Source organism: Chionomys nivalis, chromosome 6, assembly GCF_950005125.1.
Source record: "Chionomys nivalis chromosome 6, mChiNiv1.1, whole genome shotgun sequence".
Lineage (NCBI taxonomy): Eukaryota > Metazoa > Chordata > Mammalia > Rodentia > Cricetidae > Chionomys > Chionomys nivalis.
This window is the reverse complement of record NC_080091.1, coordinates 90411860-90432054: the sequence shown is the minus strand read 5'-3', so window position 1 is coordinate 90432054 and position 20195 is coordinate 90411860. Positions and strand designations below refer to the sequence as shown.

Here is a 20195-nt window from a genome sequence, read left to right as displayed (position 1 = left end):
AAAGCTACTACTCAAGGAGGCAGGGGCTACCATATCAGGCGTTTCTCCTTCAAGTGTGCTAACAGGCCAGATGTGGTGCAGAATGGTAGGGGTGGAGCCCAGTTGTTTGTGCCTGTTAGGTTTGTACTTTGCCAATGGAGCTACATGCCGCACCCAACCTGAACCTGACCATACAGCCCCACCTCACTAACTTCATCTTCAAGAAGTTTCTGGAGACAAATCAAATCAAAACAAAACAACAACCAAAAAAAAAAAACAAACAAAAGAGAAAGAAAGAAAGAAAGAAAGAAAGAAAGAAAGAAAGAAAGAAAAAGACAGACTTTATTGCATCACTGATTTTCCTTTAATTTACAGGTCATGTTCTGTGTGTAGCAGAGACACTGAGGACTGAAATGTCCATTCATTATTACCATTTGTAAATGTATTGTCCCGCACTTCAGCCTGAAAGCCCGCAGATGCCTTTATCCTTGCAAGAGCATCTACCCCAGCTTCCTGGGACTGGGATTTCAGGAAACAGTGCTGATACATGGGTTGAAATGTTTCGGAACACATGAAACCATGGTGAAATGACACTAGACACGGTCCTTCATTCCATCTGGAGAGGCTAAAGTTTCTAATTTATATGGAGCAGAGGAGGAGATGAATTACACAAGCTGAAAGTACAGTGACAAATGTCTTAAGTAAAAGTGGACAGCACGAGTGCTGAACACTTGGGGCTGAGCTGCAAAATCTGAAAAAAGTATGATCTTGAAATCGACCATCTTCCCCTCCCCTTTCCATAAGAGCAACTCTTAAGGCCACTTGGTTCTATGATGGGAAACTGGCTTTCGTGAGTATGATCACACTTCAAAAAGAGATGGTGAAGAAACAAGGTAACAAAAATCCCAGGAGATTGAAAACATTAAAATTTTGATTACTATGGAAGGAATCAGCTTGAGAGCAGTAAGTCAGCTTTCATGAGAACCAGAGTCTTCATTATTTGTCTTTGTATCCAATAACTGCATCGAACTTAATGTTGAGCCTGTGCTTCAGAACAGCCAGGAACCGTTCAGGAAGGATCCTAGGAGAGACGCGCAAGTGTATTAGGAAAATGATACCAAGTACTTTTGAAAAACACATTCACTTAAAATTAATTTTTGTATTTCAATTAATTTCTTTGTTGTTGTTGTTGTTGTTATTGTTATCATTTTTCGAGACAGGGTTTCTCTGTAGCTTTGGAGCCTGTCCTGGAACTCACTCTATAAACCAGACTGGCCTCAAACTCACAGAGAACCGCCTGCCTCTGCCTCCCGAGTGCTGGGGTTAAAGGCCTGTGCCACCATCGCCCAACCTTTCACTTCCTTCTTAAATAAGTAAGTCAACTTTCACTAGGGTAGAAGTGTCCCGAATATCTTTTGAAATTTACACATATATGTATTTATTTACTTTTAAAATAAACATGTTCTTTCCTTTTTTCAGAAGACCTCAGAGAGGAGGTATACTAAGCCGAACAGTTGAGATGCTAAAGGGTTAAAAACCGCTGCAGCTGGAGAGGAAGGAGGCTTGAGGGCTAAGATGATGCGCTGTAATTCAGACATCACTGAAATGCTGCCCTGAAGCCCAGAAAAGGCAATGACAATGCAGGCAGTGCCCCTGGTCTTGAGCATAACGGTGAACAAATTAACGTCTGAGCTTGAATTTCTCACGCGTGTATGGAAAAAAATTATGCCCAATTGCTCTTGTGAACAATCTCTATGTTAATATTAAAGGCTATGAGCAGCGACACACACGCAGCTCATCTCATTTTTTTCTCCCCAGAGTGTGCACTAAAGACTGTTTAGAAGTTTGTCACAGTCCAGTGGGTCTGAGAGAAAGTAAACGGTATGTATAGGTCAGTGTAATGGGTACAGTGACCTACATGCCAGACAGCATTCAAACACTGTTTGGAATCTGCACAACGCATACCGTAATGGCGATTCCAACAGTAAGAGCAGTAATTGTGGTATATGGCCCCAAGGGAGTGCTCGTGGTGCACTTTAGATGGTTTTAATAAAAAGATTTCTTTCTTATTTTACATGGATAAGTATTTTGTCTGTATGTCTGTAAGTGCATGGTGTGTGTGCCTGGTGTCCTCTGAGACTGGAAGAGGGCACTGGATCCCTTGGAACTGCAGTTATGGATGGATGTGAGTCACCATGCTGGGAACTGAACCCTGGTCCCCCGTAAGCACAGCAAGATCTCTTAATTGCCAAGCCATTTCTCTAGCTCTTCCCTTGGCTTTTTACCCAACCCTGAGAGCATGTTCAACTGGGGTTTGAGCAGAAGGGGCTAGAAGGCTTGTCATACTTAGATCTCTTAAGGGTTTTTTTTTTTTTAATGTTTAGTTCAGAATGATTTTTTTTTTTTTGAATCAGGTGCTGGTAGCAGTTACCTGTTAAAACACAATTTTCTGAGTCCTCTGTATTAAATATCTAGAAGAGGGGGAATCTAGTTGCTAAGCAACCCCATGAAGCTGTAGAAGCCCCTGTCGAGGCAGAGGGCAAGGGCATCTGTTTCCCCCAGCGCTCCTGAGGGTACTACTTGAACAGCCTCAAAGGCCACACAGATTCTCAGGCAGTTCCTTCGGAGGGCATGTGTTTTATGGGCATCCTTAGCACCCCTGCTTTCTAATTTCTGCCAAGTCTGGGAGTCATCCGAAGAACTGAAAAGCAGGTCTCAAACATCAGTGCTTTCTGGGCCTCTCCAGGGAACTCCCGTCTGCACCAGAGAACATGGCAGCCAAAGAACACACGTGTTCTGGGGAGTTGGAGGGAAGGAAAATTCTCATTCAAGGGAGCAGGAGATTTTGTGCTCCTAATGAACTCTCAGTCATATGGATGTTCACAGTGCAGGGACCACACTGCAAGCAAGGGCCAGATCTCTAAAATTATAGATCATTTAGTGACTCCTATGCTTCAAGATGACTTTCCATACCGTGAAAACTCCCATGAGATCTGTGAATGTGGATCTAAAATATAACTTTGTTACCAACCAAAGACTGTAACCAATATGTGAATTGCTTCGTTCAAAGCTTTTCAAGGTACTTTGCTAGTACATCTTCCTGCATTACAGATGCTGATTTTTATTTTATTTTAATTTGGTATCTTTCAACCTATTTTTTGTTAGGGTTCCATATGACACTAATGGTTGGCAAACCGAAAAGGTAAGTGTTGTGGAGAGAGGACGGCCATCCATCTAGGTGACGGAGGTTACAGCAAACAGCAGACCTATTTCCTGAGCAAGACTCTGCAGCAAGCCACTCTGGACTCAAGAGATGGATCCCCACGGGAAGCTTCTCCATTCTGTATGTCTCCATTTAGAAGCCAGAAACCATGAGAGCTGTTGCTCCCGTGACAACTGCCTTCGTAACGCTGTCAGCTGCAGAATTTAAGACCAAACCAGTCTTCATTGGTAATGCGAGACCATGTCTTTCTTAGATGTCTTTGAAATTACCTACTGGGTTAGAACCTAGTATTGACAATAAGCATTTTGCTTTACAAATGACAAAAAGATAAAAATAGAAAAAAAATCTAACCTTGGTCTCCTTTGGTCCTACTGTTCAAGGAGTCTACTGTTAGAAATGCTTTAAAACAATCATGCTCATCGGTGAGACATAAATTTCTTTAAAAAAAACCTAACAAGCCTTAAAAACACACCAAAGTGTTTCGGTGGCTATCCCAGTCTCCCTCAATCATTAGCACCCTCAGCTTTAAAAACTCAGAACCTCAGTTTGCTCCCACATAAATGCATTACATGAACTGATTTTAAATCGAGCAGGAACATGGTGACTTCTAACGTCAACCAACACAAGTGTCACTTACTTTTCAAATACCATCAATAACTTGATAGAACTTGGAACAAATATCATTTTCTTCTCGGTGAGGATCCCGTACATGAGATTTTCTACCACCTCTTCAGGCTCCAGGGTAGGCCCTAAACTAAAACAGAGGCAGGGTTCAGAAACAAGATAGCTCACTGAAGCGAAGTTTGTTGTTGCACAAGTGGATTCTGCATTCGGAGGAAAGGCTGCTCTGGAACCACGAGTTCATAAACACCTGTGTGAATGGCATAGGACACTGGGGGCTATACTGTGGCCTGGTACCTACCACCAGGAAGTCTACACTGTGACCGCGTACCCACCATCTGTAGTCTACACTGTGGCCTGTACCCACCACCAGGAAGTCTACACTGTGGCCTGGTACCCACCACCAGGAAGTGCTGTAGTGAATGAATGTAGCTTGATGTACCCGCACTGCCTAAGTCAGACAACTTCCGAATGAAGTGCCGTAATTCTAGAGTATTGTGGTTTAAAAGGCTAAAAGATAGGACTTTCAGAAAAATCTCAATTTCTTCCAACATCCCTATGTTGAGAGGAACTGCAATTATGTTAAATAAATGCTCACAATGGCTTTTATAGAAACTATACATCAAGCTGGGTGGTGGTGCATACCTTTAATCCCAACACTCAGGAGGCAAGACAGGTAGATCTGAGTTTGCAGCCAGCCTGGTCTACAGAGTGAGTTCCAAGACAGCTAGGGCTACATAGAGAAATCTTGTCTCAGAAAACCAAAACCAAACCAAACCAAACCAAAAACAAACGAAATAAAACAACACTACGTCAATACTATGGGCCAATCTGCTGGGTCAGGAAGGAGGGTACGTTGGACAAGAAGGGAGACTGAAGAGAATCTCCAGATCGAATAATTGGGTTTGATTGATTTCTCATTTAAGTGGCTGAGTAACTGGGTGGGGAAACAAATACAATCGCTTACAACAAAAACTCAGGTTTTAATGTTTGTTGTTTCTTAATCTAAAAATGGGCTCAAGGTGGCAGCAGCATGGTGGCCAGTTTTAACAAGCGGCTCTCCAGAAGACAGGCTCCCCAGTTTTGCAGGATTGCTGATTTCCATGGTATTAACGCTCCTCCCACTGCAGCTTTCGGCTACCCACGGGGCATCTCCGGGTGAGCACTAGCCAGCAGCTGTAGCGACATTTCACTTGTATTTTAATAAATAAAGTTTGCCTGAAGATCAGAGAGTAAAACAGCCACACTGATCAGCCTTTATAGACCAGGCAGTGGTCACACACACACTAGTTTGCCATAGAAACTGGACGATGCATGCCTTTAATCCCAGCTCTGTAGAGGATTATAAAACGGGAGGAAACAACGCTCAGACACAGTCTCATTCTGAGATTCCTGGAGGCAGGATCGCCATTTTGGACTGAGGTAGAGGTAAGAGCCAGTGACTAGCTGTTTTGCTTTTCTGATCTTCAGGTTGAACCCCAATTTCTGTCTCTGGGTTTTTATTAATTGTGCTACAAGCAGCCGTACTGTCTGGGGTGTGATGAGGAACTAGATGTATGCTGTTGGCATGCTGTGGAGCTCTACTATACAGGTACCACCTTGCTATGTAACATCTTCTATTTATGAACAAACTGAAATAAAGTAATTTTTCTCTCATATATACACACACATACAACTTGAAAATATTTACAGAAAAAAATAGAGCCATATACAAAAAGAGTAAATGTTTTAAAAGTTGGCTATGAAAAAAAAAGGATTATAAATTACCCTTAGTCTAATACTGTAGATTATCAATTATCCTTGGTCTAATACTGTAGATTATCAATTACCCTTGGTCTAATACTGTATGAAGATTATCAATTACCCTTGGTCTAATACTGTAGATTATCAATTACCCTTGGTCTAATACTGTATGTAGATTATCAATTACCCTTGGTCTAATACTGTATGTAGATTATCAATTACCCTTGGTCTAATACTGTAGATTATCAATTACCCTTGGTCTAATACTGTATGTAGATTATCAATTACCCTTGGTCTAATACTGTATGTAGATTATCAATTACCCTTGGTCTAATACTGTATGTAGATTATCAATTACCCTTGGTCTAATACTGTATGTAGATTATCAATTACCCTTGGTCTAATACTGTAGATTATGCTGCATTGTTCATAATGCTAATTGAACAGAAAGAGATAAATTATTTCAAGAAGATTTTTAATTAAAAACAGTTTGTTCTTGAAACAATAGGGTCTCTGTGGGGGTCCCTAAAACCATCAAGCCAGTAAAGTGTAGGAAATCCAGTCCAACATGACTCAGCAGCTGGTGTTGGTTCAAACTCCTAGAGTCTGAGCCCGAGCAGTTTATTGTAAGCATATTTAAGCACAGTACAATTTGAAGAGACGTTTTCTCTATAATGCAATCCCCTATGCACATGGACACAAAGTTACAACAAAGTTCAACTTAAAGTATGTGTCACTTCTTCCAAGAAGACGGGTTCTAGAGATAGGCGACCTGTGTTAGCTTACAGGGCCTACGGGGGATCTGGTACTGTCGCAGTCATACAGATAGGATGTAGAGGTCATAGATGTCGCAGTCATACAGATAGGACGTAGAGGTCACCTGGGCTGTCAGTCACCTCCGGTCCTGGTTGTAGGAGCTTGAGGGAGACCCTGGTCATACAGACAACACTGACCACCAGACTATTAACCACCTCCATCCCTAGCCTTCTGGGTTGAAAAACAGGTTACAAAGCCTTTCCTTTGAAAAGAACCTGTGTCTAGAACATTCCTGTTTTCCCTCATGCTATCTCTGAGCACAAGGGCCTTTTTCTCCCAATAAGTCTCCAACCATAGGAAGCTAAAAGTGTCAGAACTGAGAGGAGAAAACAGAGTTTGGTAGTCATAGTTGGAGACTTTACTCCTCACTTTCAACAGCGTGTGAAACAATGAGACAAGAGGCCAGCAAGAAACAGAAGACTTCAAAACTATGAGGAGTCAGCTCTAGACTGACCCAACGTGGACAAAGCAGTCCCTTCAGAGCGGCAGACGACATAGGCTTTTCAAGAGCACATAGAAAAAGTTTCTTTAGGGCAGGCCATGCATTAGACCTCAGGACAAGTCTAGGTAAGTGTAAAAAGATGGAAACGGAACAAATTATGTTCTGATCATAATGGTTGAAACCTACAATGGAGTGAAATTAGAAACCAGCAACACAAAGGGAACTGGAAAGTTGGCAGTCACAGGGAAGTGAGCATCACGCACATGTACATCCAGCGGGCTAGAGAAGCTACAGAAAACCAGAGGTTTGGATGAAAAGAAGGCAAAATGTCTAATATAGTGCTCAGAGGGGAACCCAAGGCTGGCAACCTACATTAAAAAAGAAGGAAAGTATCAAATCAATTGATGGGACAGTCCATATTGAGAAGACATCCGAGCTTCCAAAGGAAGGAGGCAAGCCAGCTCTGATGTCTGGTGAACCAGTACAATGACCAGCAGGAAGACAACCCTAAGGGAGCAGTAGTGGTAGAACCTTGGCAGTGCCTCTGTAGGAACCAAGAGTGCTCCACCTGAACTTAGGTCTCATCAGCAAGAGGGAAATCATGCTGCTACTGGAAATCTGGCCAACTACCCAGGGCTAGTGAGGTCGTGGACCTTTGAGGAGACTCTGTAACCATCATTCTACTAAACCATCCCAACCCCTAACTACACTCTAGATACTAATCCTTATAAAGTTCTTACCCTTCATGAGGGAAACTTCTCTTCGTAACAGATGGAGACCATTACAGAAGTCACAACCCATCAAAAGGCAGAGGTGTAGATCCTAGTTCAGCAGATACATCTACAACACAACCCCTGAACCTAAGGGCTGGGATAGAAGGAGAGGGGGCAGAGAGATTGACAGAGCTAGCCAAACAGACCGTGTCTCCTAGAAATGTCAGAAGCTGCATGCATAAAATCTCACTAATGGGACTGCTTAAATGTGAGCTGAACAAGGACAACACTGGACACACGAACACGGAAGGGAGAAGGCTCGTGGGGCCTCAACCGTAGGCAAAGAACTACAGGTGACGGAGGAATGCCCGAGCAGGAGAAATGGTCTCCCTCAGGGAAGAGCACACCAGGTCAATCCTGAAGTCATATATATACAAGTAACATTATATGGACTGAGCAGGTTGTACAAATATGTTAAATAACACACACACACACACACACACAAAACAACAAAGAAAAAGAGGTCACAAATTTGACAGGGTGGGGCATTCCATGGGAGTGTTTGAAGGGAGGAAATGATGGAGGAGGTCATATGTCTATTGGTTAATAAAGAAACTGCCTTGGCCTTTAATAGGACAGAAAATTAGGTAGGTGGAGTAAACAGAACAGAATGCTGGGAGAAAGAAGCCAAGTCAGGCAGTTGCCATAGCTCTCCTCTCCGAGATGGACGCAGGTTAAGAATATTCCTGGTAAGACACCACCTCCTGGTGCTACACTCATTAGAAATGGGTTAATCAAGATGTGAGAGCTAGCCAGTAAGAGGCTAGAGCTAATGGGCCAAGCAGTGTTTAAAAGAATACAGTTTCCATGTAATTATTTTGGGTAAAGCTAGCCGGTGGCTGGGAGCCCTCCCAGGTGGCAGGAAGCAGCCCACCGCTCCTTCTACAAGGAAAAGATGTAATTATATTATATCAAAAAATAAGAAAAATATTAAAAAATAGGTCATAAGTCAAAATTAAACCAAATACAAAGCAAGTCAAATTGAGAAATAGTAAAGATCTAATTAATTATAGCTCTGTGGAACAGAAGCCATAAACACAGCAGAGAGAATCTGTGAAATCAAACTGAATCTTTGAAAAGAACCACAAAATCAACAATGTCTTAAGCTAGAATAACTAAAGAAAATAGAAGACACAGCATATAAATTCAAGAATGAAAGCAGGGCCATTTCCAGGAACTCACGGAAATAAAGATCCCGAGAGCACCATGAACAGCCAGCCGTGTTCCAGTGCAACCGTGAAGACCAACTCAAGAAGAAGGTGAAAAGTGGAATAGGACTTTGAAAGAAATTCAACCAGTACCCAAGACTGCTTATTTAAGACAGGGTCTGACTATTAGCTCAGGCTTGCCTAGAGTTCCCTACATAGATTGAGCCATCACTGAACTGGAGATCCTAGCTACCACGCCCAGGTTCTCTGTATAGACCTGGCTGTCCTGGAACTCACTCTGTAGACCAGGCTGGCCTCGAACTCACAGAGATCCCGCCTGCTCTGCCTCCTGAAGGCTGGGATTAAAGGCATGCGCCACCACAGCCCGGCTACAGCTTGCATTCGTTTTTAATATTTAAGGAAGAACTGACAGAAACCCTTTTCAAATTCCTCTAAGAACAGACGATAAGGAAACTTCTTGTTTTGTGGAGGGTCTTGATATTTAAGCCCAAACTGACCATTAGCCTGAGAGACTCAATTTAGAACACTCTAAGATTAGAGGCTTCTGGGGCCACACCTGGTTTATATGCTGCTGCATTGCTTCATGCCCCAAAGTCTAAGGCTAACCAACCCCAGGCAGGAATCTCAAAAACTGACTAAAAGCAACTGTGTTTCCTCTTCAGCTGATTATCCCGGATATTTGTGGGAGTGACAGCTAGCTGACCCATCTCACGGAGTTGTTACAAGACTTAGAGCCAGACACACTGGGTGGAGGAGCGCCTGTAATCCCAGCAACTGGAAGGCAGAGGCAGGTGGATCAGACGCTCATGGCAATCTAACTGCATACTGAATCTGAGTCCAGCTTTGGCTGTAGGAAATGAGATGGGCAGAGAGAATGTGAATATATCAGACCTGACCATGCAGGCTGAGAGCAGTGTATAGAGGCAACTATACAGTATATAATACAGTTTCTGGCATTTAGCAGGTAAATGTTTTGAAATAAGGCTGTTGCTAGCTGTCTTAGGGTTTCTATTGCTGGAATGAAGCACCATGACCAAAAGCAAATTGGGGAGCAAAGGGTTTGCTTGACTTATGCTTCTACGTCACTATTCATCATCAAAGGAAGCCAGGATAGGAACTCAAACAGGGCTGGAATCTGGAGGCAGGAGCTGACATAGAGGCCATGGAGGGGTGTTGCTTACTGACTTGCTTCCTCTGGCTTGCTCAGCCTGCTTCCTATAGAACCCAAGGGGGCTGGAGAGATGGCTCAGAGGTTAAGAGCATTGCCTGCTCTTCCAAAGGTCCTGAGTTCAATTCCCAGCAACCACATGGTGGCTCACAACCATCTGTAATGGAGTCTGGTGCCCTCTTCTGGCCTATAGAACCCAGGACCATCAGCCCAGGGTTGACACCACCCTCCATTGACTGGGCCCTCCACATTGATCATTAACTGAAAATGCCTTACATCTGGATCTCATGGAAGCCTTTCCTCAGCTGAGGCTCCGTCCTGATGAATGACTGGTATAAAGCTGACACACAACCAGCCAGTACATTATCCTAGCTTATTTAATAAAAAATAATTTTTAGGGGCTGGAGAGACGGCGCAGGGGTTAAGAGCACTGGCTGCTCTTCCAGAGGTCCTGAGTTCAATTCCCAGCAGCCACTTGGTGGCTCACAACCATCTATAATAAGATCTTGTGCTCTCTTCTGGCCTGCAGGCATGCATGCAGGCAGAACACTGTATACATAATAAATAAATAAATAAATAAATCTTTAAAAAAATAATTTTTAGTTCTCAAGGACTTAATTGGAATGCATAACATTTAATTTCCATAAATTTAGACAACAGTGAATTTTAGACTTTATGGAAGGCCTGTTTCTTACACTGTGTTACAAGAAGCGATAAACAACACCTGAGTGCCCTTTAGAGTGGATTTAAATGCCAATATTAACATGAGATATCATTTCAAATTCAGCCACTTGGAAGCTGTTCAGTCTCTTCAGTGAGTAACCTGACTTTGTGTAATCATGTCTGAGGTTCCGTTCTGTTGCTCATGGGTGAGTTGTTAGATTATCTGTAAGCCGCAGTTGGCTCATCTACCAGATAACTAGACAGCATCTGCCCCAGCGCTCGAGGTGTAAGAAAAAGACCCTGTGTGGGATTCCTGCCGCCAGTCACATTTTTAAAAAGTTCTGTTTCTTGTACGGATATAGTTTTGCCAGAAGAGGGCGCTCTTGCATTGTCCAACCGTGTTTTAGGGGGCGATTAAAAGAGTAACAGCTTTAAAATGTGGCACCTGATTTTAATAACTGAAAGATGCCCAGTTTTAAGAACACAGGTGCCAATATGTTATTTTAACATCTAAATCCCGAGATAAGAGGAAAGTGGCAAGTGTTATTTTGGCATGCCTGCTCTTGGAGTTAATAAGATTTCCCTTCGCCTTAACTCTGCTCCCCAGCCCAGCTGACCAGTTGGTGTCCTTTCTTCAAGGCCAAATTAGGGTTTTACAGCTAAATCAGAGGGAATTAAGAATTGGATTTCTGAACGAGAAAGTCTTGATTTGGGGCTTTTTGTTTGTTTCTGCTTTGTTGTTTTTCTTTTTGTTTGTTTTTGTTTCATTTAGTTTTGAGACAGAGCTTACCTTCTTGCCTAGGCTGATAGAAATTTAACCTCCAGAGTGTTGGAGCTACAGGTTCCTGCTAGAAGAACTACTTTTGTCTCCTGACAAAATCGTGTCTTAGCAGAGATGTTTTTGGGATGATACTGAAAAGCTTCTGCACAGAAAAGATAAGAACACAAAGTGAAGACAGATGGACTACAGACCGGGACAGAATCTTAGCTTGCTGTACATCTGACGGAAGATTAATGTCTAGATTGTACAAAGAACTGAAAACCTGAATATCAAGACAATAAGTTAAAGAAACAGATCGTTCTCAACAGAACTACCAATAGCCAATAAAGACGGGGAAATGCTCAGCTCCAGCAGCCACCAAAGAAATACAAACACTGAGTTCCGCCTCCCCCAGTTAGAGTGGCAGTGCTTTCAACACCAAGTCGGAGCTCAGGTGAGCAGACGCCAGCCGCTAATTACAAGCCCGAGCTCTGCTTTTCCTCACCACGCTGCTGGTGAGAAAGTAAACCAGAGGGGAGATCAGGACGAAGATCTACCCTAAGATCCTAGGAAGACATGAGCGACTGCAAACCCGCCTGCCGCAGAGACCTTGCACCAGTGTTTGCTCCAGCTCTAGTCATGGCAGCTAAGAGATGGCTGCAACTTAGGTGTCCAAGAGCAGGGGAACGGGTAAAGAAAAGGCGGTAAACACTCGACAAAATGCTCTTGGCCGTAAAGACGAAGATAACGTTGTTCTCAGGAAAATGGATTAAGCTGGTGACTATCGTACTAAGTGAATTAAGTCAGTCTCAGACAGACAAACATACTCTCTATCATTTGTGATTCTAGGATGTACAGACACGTGAAATTGTGTATGTCTGTGTGACGTGAGAGCACAAGGGGGGGGGGGTGCTGGAAAAATGGCTCAGTCAGCAGGGTGCTCGCTCTGCTAGCACAGCGATGTGAGTTCCATGCCCAACAGAAAAAAAAAAAGACTGTTTGGAGCAGAGAGAGAGAGAGAGAGAGAGAGAGAGAGAGAGAGAGAGAGAGGAAGGAGAAGGAGGAGGCAGGAAGGGAGGGAGGGAAGGAGGGAGGGGAAATGTAAACTGTTTATTACAAATTCAAGTTGTATTTTTTTTATATTTATTTATTTATTAGGTATACAATATTCTGTCTGTGTGCATGCCTGCAGACCAGAAGAGGGCACCAGGCGTCATTACAGATGGTTGTCAGCCACCATGTGGTTGCTGGGAATTGAACTCAGGACCTTTGGAAGAGCAGGCAATGCTCTTAACCTCTGAGCCATCTCTCAAGTTGTAACAATAGATAAATTTTTCTTACACATTTTTGAAGTGAGCAGCCTGTAAAAATGTGTCCATGTATTACCAACATTATAAATTCACTAAATGTGAATCAATTAGAAAACCTAGTTGATCTGACTAAATGGCATTTTTTTATCATCCATTTCCCTGCAAAATCTATACTTCAAGATTCTTAGCATCACACATAGGTCCCTTAAGATAAGACAGGAGGGCTCTTTTACTATCAATCAGTACAAAGTTTCATTCCTAACTTCCAACTGCGGTGTAAATCACCAGGATGAATTTTACATTTCTAACCCCGCACCAACCCTAACTACTGCTGAATCATCTGGCAATCCATTACTAGTATAAATTATATCACTACATAAATCTTTAAAAATTGTTATTAGCTTGGATATTGCAACTTGCATATTGCTTTGTAAAAATAAATCTACTTAGTAGTTTCGATATAATTCAATAAACAAAACAGAAGTTCCCGGGTTAAAAAGAAAAGAAAAATGTCCTTATTTAATATAATACCAAGTACAATGACTATGCACCCATGGAGAAACTAAATAGAAAATAAATTTTATACTACAGATGGATGTAGGATGGTTCATGGCTCAATCACGGTCTTTAAGCTTTAGATGGCTGTGTGCTCTGAACACATTGTATTTCAAATGTTAATTTTAGCATCTGTCTGGCTGGGCAGCAGGAAGCTGCAGATTCCAGTGAGTGAGGTCAGATGCTCCCTCACTGTGCTGTTGTGGCCCTAGGGAGGGTGGATAAGTTACCTGCATTTCGCTAACCAGGCTCTCAGTTTGTGATGATGTCACTGGGAGGCGAATCTACTGTAGTCAGGAGCACTGGGTGCTTGTCCGGCCCTAGGAATCCTGGTGCTTTTAAAGAGCTCCTTATTTGGGTCCAATATCGGCTTTGCACTCAGCCTGTATTTAAACCAGAATGAGCTCTCTTCCCAAGTGAGTCACCCAAATATTCCTCACTAACTTCAAAGACACTTCAAAAGAACGGCCAAACTAGAGGAGAATGGAACAAAATCTGAGGGGGTAGAATAAGCTAAAATAATTTATAATATCAATATAACCAAATAGAGAATCCAAATGCATAATTAAGTAGGTACATGAATTTATGATATAAATTTAGATCCATGAAAGAAATAATGAGTTATTAAACAATAGAACAGAATAACTCATTAGCTCTTTGGAAAAAGTAATGAGGCTGTGTTGTAACCTCAGTTCTTTCTTAAGCCAAAATAAATTGAGGTAAAGATTTAACTGTAAAAAGTACAGCCATAAACATCATGAAAGGACTGACATGTGGCCTTCCCCGGCAGAGCACCTGCCTTACATGTATGCAAAGCATTGGGTCCAACTACTGCCTCACCTCCTCCCATCCAAGCGACTAGAAAGTGATGTGGGTAAGTGTGTCAAGAGAAGGACCTTTCCAAACACCTCATGGAACCTAAAGGCCACCGGGAGAGCCCTTGGAGAACATACACAACCAATGTAACATGTAAAGATTCTCAGAAACAGGAAGGGCTGTCTGCTGAAAACTCTGGAGCTCCTAAAAGAGCAAGCTCATACCATGAAACAGACGAGCCATGAAAGTGATTGCACGAGCTAGTTTTTAATATAAATATAAAGATTCTTCATGAATGGAGTTGGCAATTATTTAAAAAGAGCAGAAAGGAGGTTGATGAAGTAAGAGACCCGCCTTCACTGTGGGTCAACTGTACACTAGTGCCTTGTTTCTGGAGGGGCACTGTAGGAATAACAACAATTTCTAGACATTTGATTTGATATACTAATGGCCATTCACGGATTTACCCAAAGGAAATCATTTAATCATAAGACCTGCGTTATGCAATGAGGACCCTAAGAGAGACATACATGGGTCTAATCTACATGGGAAGTAGAAAAAGACAAGATCTCCTGAGTAAATTGGGAGCATGGGGACCATGGGAGAGGGCTGAAGGGAAGGGGAGAGGAGGGAGGGGAGTAGAGAAAAAAATACAGCTCAATAAAACCAAAAACAAAAGATCCAACAGGAAAAAAAATAAAGACCCGCGTTATGATTACTAAAGCTGATGCCACAGGGGCGAAAGATGAAAAATTATCCCCAGGGCTTGTTGCGGGAGGTCCTTCCGCTCCTCCAGCCAATAGCCACCGAGATACCAGCCCATTGGGGCGTGGTCTCTTTCCCTTTAAAAAAAGCGGCTACTTCCCTCCTCTCTCTCTTTACTTCCTGCTCCGGTTCCGGTGACTAGACTTCTTCCTAATTGCGTGCGCAGAGGGCTGTTGTCTGGGACAGTGATCTGTAAGTTTATTCCCTTTTAAATAAATACCACCCTATTAATCACAATTCCAAACTGTTGTGGGATTGTTTATGACTTGCGCCTTCATCTGGCGCCCAACTTGGGGCACTGAGTCCACAGAAAGCCTGAGAAAGCTTGGGAAAGAATAGAGTAAAGCATGTTTTTTGGTAGCAGCAATTTCTCGGGTCTGCTCTGATTGCTAGAGGCAAGCAAGCACTCTCATGTAAGAGAGGCTTCCTGACTCAGCCTTAGCTGTAAAACCTTGCAGCTCTTTTAAGAGGTCCTGCCACGAAACACTTAAAAGGTATTGATAAAAAGCTGACTGCATGCTTGTTTGTTTTCAGACGTAGCAGGAAAAAAGTTGTGCTGTTTTAAAACTTTGGCATTCTGGTCCGTCCTGCCAAGGAAAACTCTGACACTGAGGCAGGAGGTCAGCTACAGAGAGAGCATTTGAGTTGTAGCTTGTTTGCTGGCAAGGACCTTGAAACGCCACAGAGTTGTGGTGATAAACATGGCTATAGCCGGTACCTCTGCCATGAGGCTGGAAAGCTAAGTAATGGGCTGGATTTAGCTGGCAAAGCCACAGCTTTAATCCTACCCATATTGCTCAGTAATTTAAAGGCTTGTGTGTTCAGAAAAAGAGAGAGATACAGTAAAGAGAGATTCAAAGACAAAGAAAACTTTAAATGATTTACAGTGTGTTAAAAATATATGCAGGCTGAAAGATAAAGTTCTTAAAAGTAAAAAAACAAAAATAAGGAAGTATTTGGGTGTGGTAGTACACACCTTTAATCCCAACACTTGGGAGACAGAGGGAGATTGACCTCTGAGACTTCAAGGTGTGGTAGCACACGCCTTTAATCCCACTGCCTGGGAGGCAGAGACAGACAGATCTCTGTGAGTTCAAGGACAGCCTGGTCTAAAGAGTTATTCCAGGAGGAAGATATACAGAAAATATAAAATAAAAGTAAAAGTAAACAAAATAGAGTTAAAATAAAGCTGTACAAAGATGGAAAATACACAGAGAATCTTGATACTGTTTGCTATTATGCTCTCTTTGAATTGTTTTAATGCTGAGGAAGGAGCAACAGATGCTAAAAGATATTTGTTTATAAATGCTGCTGAACTAATCCAAGATAGATATTTTCAAAATACCTTGACTTCAGAATTTGGATCTAAGGATATGATACTTTGGGAAAGAGTTTCTTCTTTTGTTTTCACAGAGGATGGGACACTGTGGATTGCCTTTATCCCAATATGGTATGATGGACCACGTCCTACTGAAGGGTTGCTGTGAACACCTTCAAAAAATTACTTTGCTCAACTGCCAACTGAGATGAACCTAGCAGACAGGTTATCCCATAAAAGACCCGAATAACAGCGCCCCCATTCAGCAGGAAGCAGTTTGGAGAGAAAAAAACTACACCCATGTTCCCATATATTGTTTATAAATGTTCTTTTACATTTAAAGGGGGAGATGATATAGATGTGAATAATTTGCAGACTAAGACTATATAAATGTAGTTACTTTCGACTCATGACTTAGCCAAGCTATTTATTATATAAGACCTAAGCTAGTTAGAATAGGATATTTGTACTTATTGTATATAATTTCATAGTAGGTTTAGAACTCTCTTACTTAAACAAAAGGGGGAGGTGTTGCGGGAGGTCCTTCTGCTCCTCCAGCCAATAGCCGCCGAGATACCAGCCCATTGGGGCGTGGTCTCTTTCCCTTTAAAAAAAGCTGCTACTTCCCTCCTCTCTCTCTTTACTTCCTGCTCCGGTTCCGGCGACTAGACTTCTTCCTAATTGCGTGCACAGAGGGCTGTTGTCTGGGATGGTGATCTGTAAGTTTATTCCCTTTTAAATAAATACCACCCTATTAATCACAATTCCAAACTGTTGTGGGATTGTTTATGACTTGCGCCTTCAAGGGCTGATTCTTTATTATTTTTTTAACCAAAGAAATAGTTTGGTTTGGAACTCATTTTGGAAGACAACCTCTAAATCCACCAAGGGTTCATGCTGTAACACCAGAACCACCTGTGTGCCCTCCCCACCACTGCCCTACCTGGGATCCAGGCGCCCTCCCCACCACTGCCCTACGTCAACCAAACAACATAAGTCCCCTCTGAGGTGGGGGAGTCCAGCATGTGTCCCAAGCACTCCAGGACGCACGGATGTGCGGAATGAGTCTGAAACCCTTTGCTGATCCAGGGTTGAAGAAACAGGAAAGATTAACCAATTCTCCTGTGTCATGCAGATTTACATTCTAGCCATGCTCTCCGCACTTTCTCTCCTTGGTTCCCCACAACCTACAGAATCTGAAAGCAAAGACAGCTAACAGCATCAGATATCAGGTATTTCAGGAACTAATCTGCTCAGGATTAATCCCCACAGAATGAACTCCATAGCAACCACCCGCCTGGCGGTCTCTCTCTGGTTCCTGCTTACTTGGTACTCGGGTTCTTGATGAAACCCGTGTTTATGAAGTTAGGGCAGAGACAGGACGTTTTGACTCCGCTTTTTCCCAGGGCAGCCAGTTCATCCGTCAAGGCTCTGTGGAAGCCAACTGCAGCAAACTTGCTGGAACTGAAAGAAAGAGGTTACAAGTCAATTCAGGGACACTGGTCCTGCAGTTGGGTGAGCTCTTCCGGTCAGCAGCGGGGCACCCCTCCTCTCAGATCTGGTGTAGACTGAGAGGACCAGAGCAACACAGAGGTAAATTCCTCGGCACAGGAGAGCCTCAGGCACAGGGCACACGGTAGTTCCTACACACTGCATCCCTAACTGGCTGGACTCAGTGAATGAAATGAGCTGGCAGGAGACTGGCGGTGTGTTTGCTTTCATTATCGTTCTTTCCATAAAACCCAAGGTCACTGTGAATCTGCTTATTACTTAATCTAAAACAGTTGTGTTATTCAGGGGACAGGTCCTGTTCTTCCTTTGAGTCACACCTTAACTTACTCCGAGTCCTTCCCACCCCTCCCCCATACCCATTATATAACACTCATAAGTTTTCTAGGATAGAATGTTTCAGATTTGTAATGAAACATTGACTGTGCTTTTTTGTATATACAATTTTTAAAGAATTATCAACCCTGAAACGGTGTATATGCATGTGTGTGCATGCATGCACTGTGTATATATTTGTGTAAAGGAAGATTTTGACATTGATGATTCTCATTAATGCCCTTCGCCTTATTTTTCGAGACAGGGTCTCTCATTGAACCTGAAGCTTGCCCACTGACTACACCGGCTGGCCGGCAAGCCCCAGAGATCTTCCTCTCCCTCTCTGCCTGGATGGTGCTGGGATCGAGGCGTGGGCTGCTGTTGGGCTTGTGGGGGAAATAGGGGTCTGAACTAAGTTCCTGTGTTTGTGTAGCCAGCCCCACACTTTACTCACTAAGCCATCCCCCAAGATCTTTTCCTGTTACACTTTTACTGTTAGTTTCCTCCATGACGATATTGGTCACAAATGAGTCTCCAGGGCCTGGCCTAGGACTGGCCTTTTAACAGTACTCAGGAAATATCTGTCAAATGGATCAGAGTGCAAAGCAATTCTGACAAAAACATCTTCATTTGGAAATATTGTGAAACTACTCTAAATAGACTTTATTTTTCCAGGTAGCTTTAAAAAGAGCTTTATAGGGATAGTAAGTATATATTACTTTAAATTTTATATGAAAGCATATAATACATTATATTTCATATATAAAGGTATATAATTCAATCATTTGTTGGTATCTTACATTACTAATTTTAAAAACTATCATGAGATACATGTAATATAAAACCTGTTATCTCAAGCATATAGTTCAGCGATATTAATTGCCAGATAGTTTTATGCTTTCAAATCTCGATGAATAAGAAATTAGATAAGGTTTCTACACATTCTTGTCAATTAAGCTGTCCTCTGAAAAACAAAGCTGTAGAAAGTTTTATTTTTTTAAGCCTAGAAATATACTGAACCATAAACAAAATACGTTGATTTCAATAACGAGGTACAAAGCTTCACTGCACTGAAGAACATAACACATAGCAGCAATGACATCTAAAATTAATCTGTGTAGGACAGGAGCTGCTCCCAGTGAATTTTAACCCTCACAACAATCCATGATATAGGTGTTTTTATGAGTGTGGTTTACCGAAGCAGAAATCAAAGCTCGAGATGCAAACTGAGGAGGTAGAAACAAACTTGAAGTGGCTGAGAAGCAAGCGTGGCTGAGAGGCAGCTGGCGGTTAAGAGCCCTTGCCATTCTTGTAGAGGACTGGGGCTCCGTTCTCAGCACCCACAGGGCTGCTCACAGTTGTCTGTAACTCCAGCTGCAAGGGAATCAACACCCTCTTCTGGCCTCCACAGGCACCAGGCTCACATGTGGTACACATACAAGCAGGCGGGCAAAATACTCATACACAAAATAAAAATAAAAAACCTTTAAAAAAGTAAACAATAAATCAGACCCGAATAGTCTACAACCTAAAGGTGATAGGCTCCTGACAAAATCAGCCAGTAAAGGACAACCCTCTGAACATCCACAACACACAGCAAGAGTGCTAAACTATAGCAGCGTGGGCGAGGGGCATCGCTTAGGGCAGAGTGCTGGCCTGGCACGTGGAAGGTACTGAGTCTGATCCTCAGCACTTCAGAGAAAAACAAAACTAGCCGGAAAAAAAAAAGAATCCTCTAAGAGCTAATAAAAGGTTTGTTCTATTAAAAAAAAAAGACTAAAGGAAACTGGAAGAAAAATCATGAAATAAATTATCAACAAAGACGGATGTATAAACACGCTCATTTGGGTCATAACTCATACAGTACACACACTAGTATCCTTCTCTAATGAATAATGGTCAAATGACGTGAAAACTCATATTTTCTGTTTGTCTTTCACCAGACTGGTAGACTTCTTCATAATTAATTGAGCCTAGCAACTTTTAAAATTCTGGATCTGTGCTTTTTTTTTTTTTTTTTTTAAATTGAGATTAAAAAAAAGTACCACAGCTTTCTGTTTTCCAAAGCACAGATTAAACTAGCCCTTTCTGAAAGGTAGTTTGACAAAGACATAAAAGTAATTAAAGTTGAATCAAATTCACGGTTCCCTTCTCTTTGATTCGGCATCACGTCTAAGAGTTTACACGGAGGAAACAACAGTGGTGTGTCTAAAGGTTAATGTGGGGTAAAGCTCATGCAAATGCGCAGTT

General features: G+C 42.3%; 1 protein-coding gene across 1 annotated transcript in view; it reads right to left on the bottom strand.

Annotated features, from left to right (window-relative positions):
* Window positions 1-331: 331 nt before the first annotated feature.
* Window positions 332-20195, bottom strand: part of LOC130875547 (estradiol 17-beta-dehydrogenase 11) — a 36925-nt gene continuing 17061 nt past the window's right edge. Inside the window, exons 5-7 of the mRNA XM_057771538.1 lie at window positions 17448-17585; window positions 3840-3956; window positions 332-1060 (exon numbers count right to left, since the gene is read on the bottom strand). Of these exons, the coding sequence (XP_057627521.1) occupies window positions 976-1060; window positions 3840-3956; window positions 17448-17585 (340 nt within the window). The 3' untranslated portion in view covers window positions 332-975. The remainder of the gene's footprint in view (window positions 1061-3839; window positions 3957-17447; window positions 17586-20195) is intronic.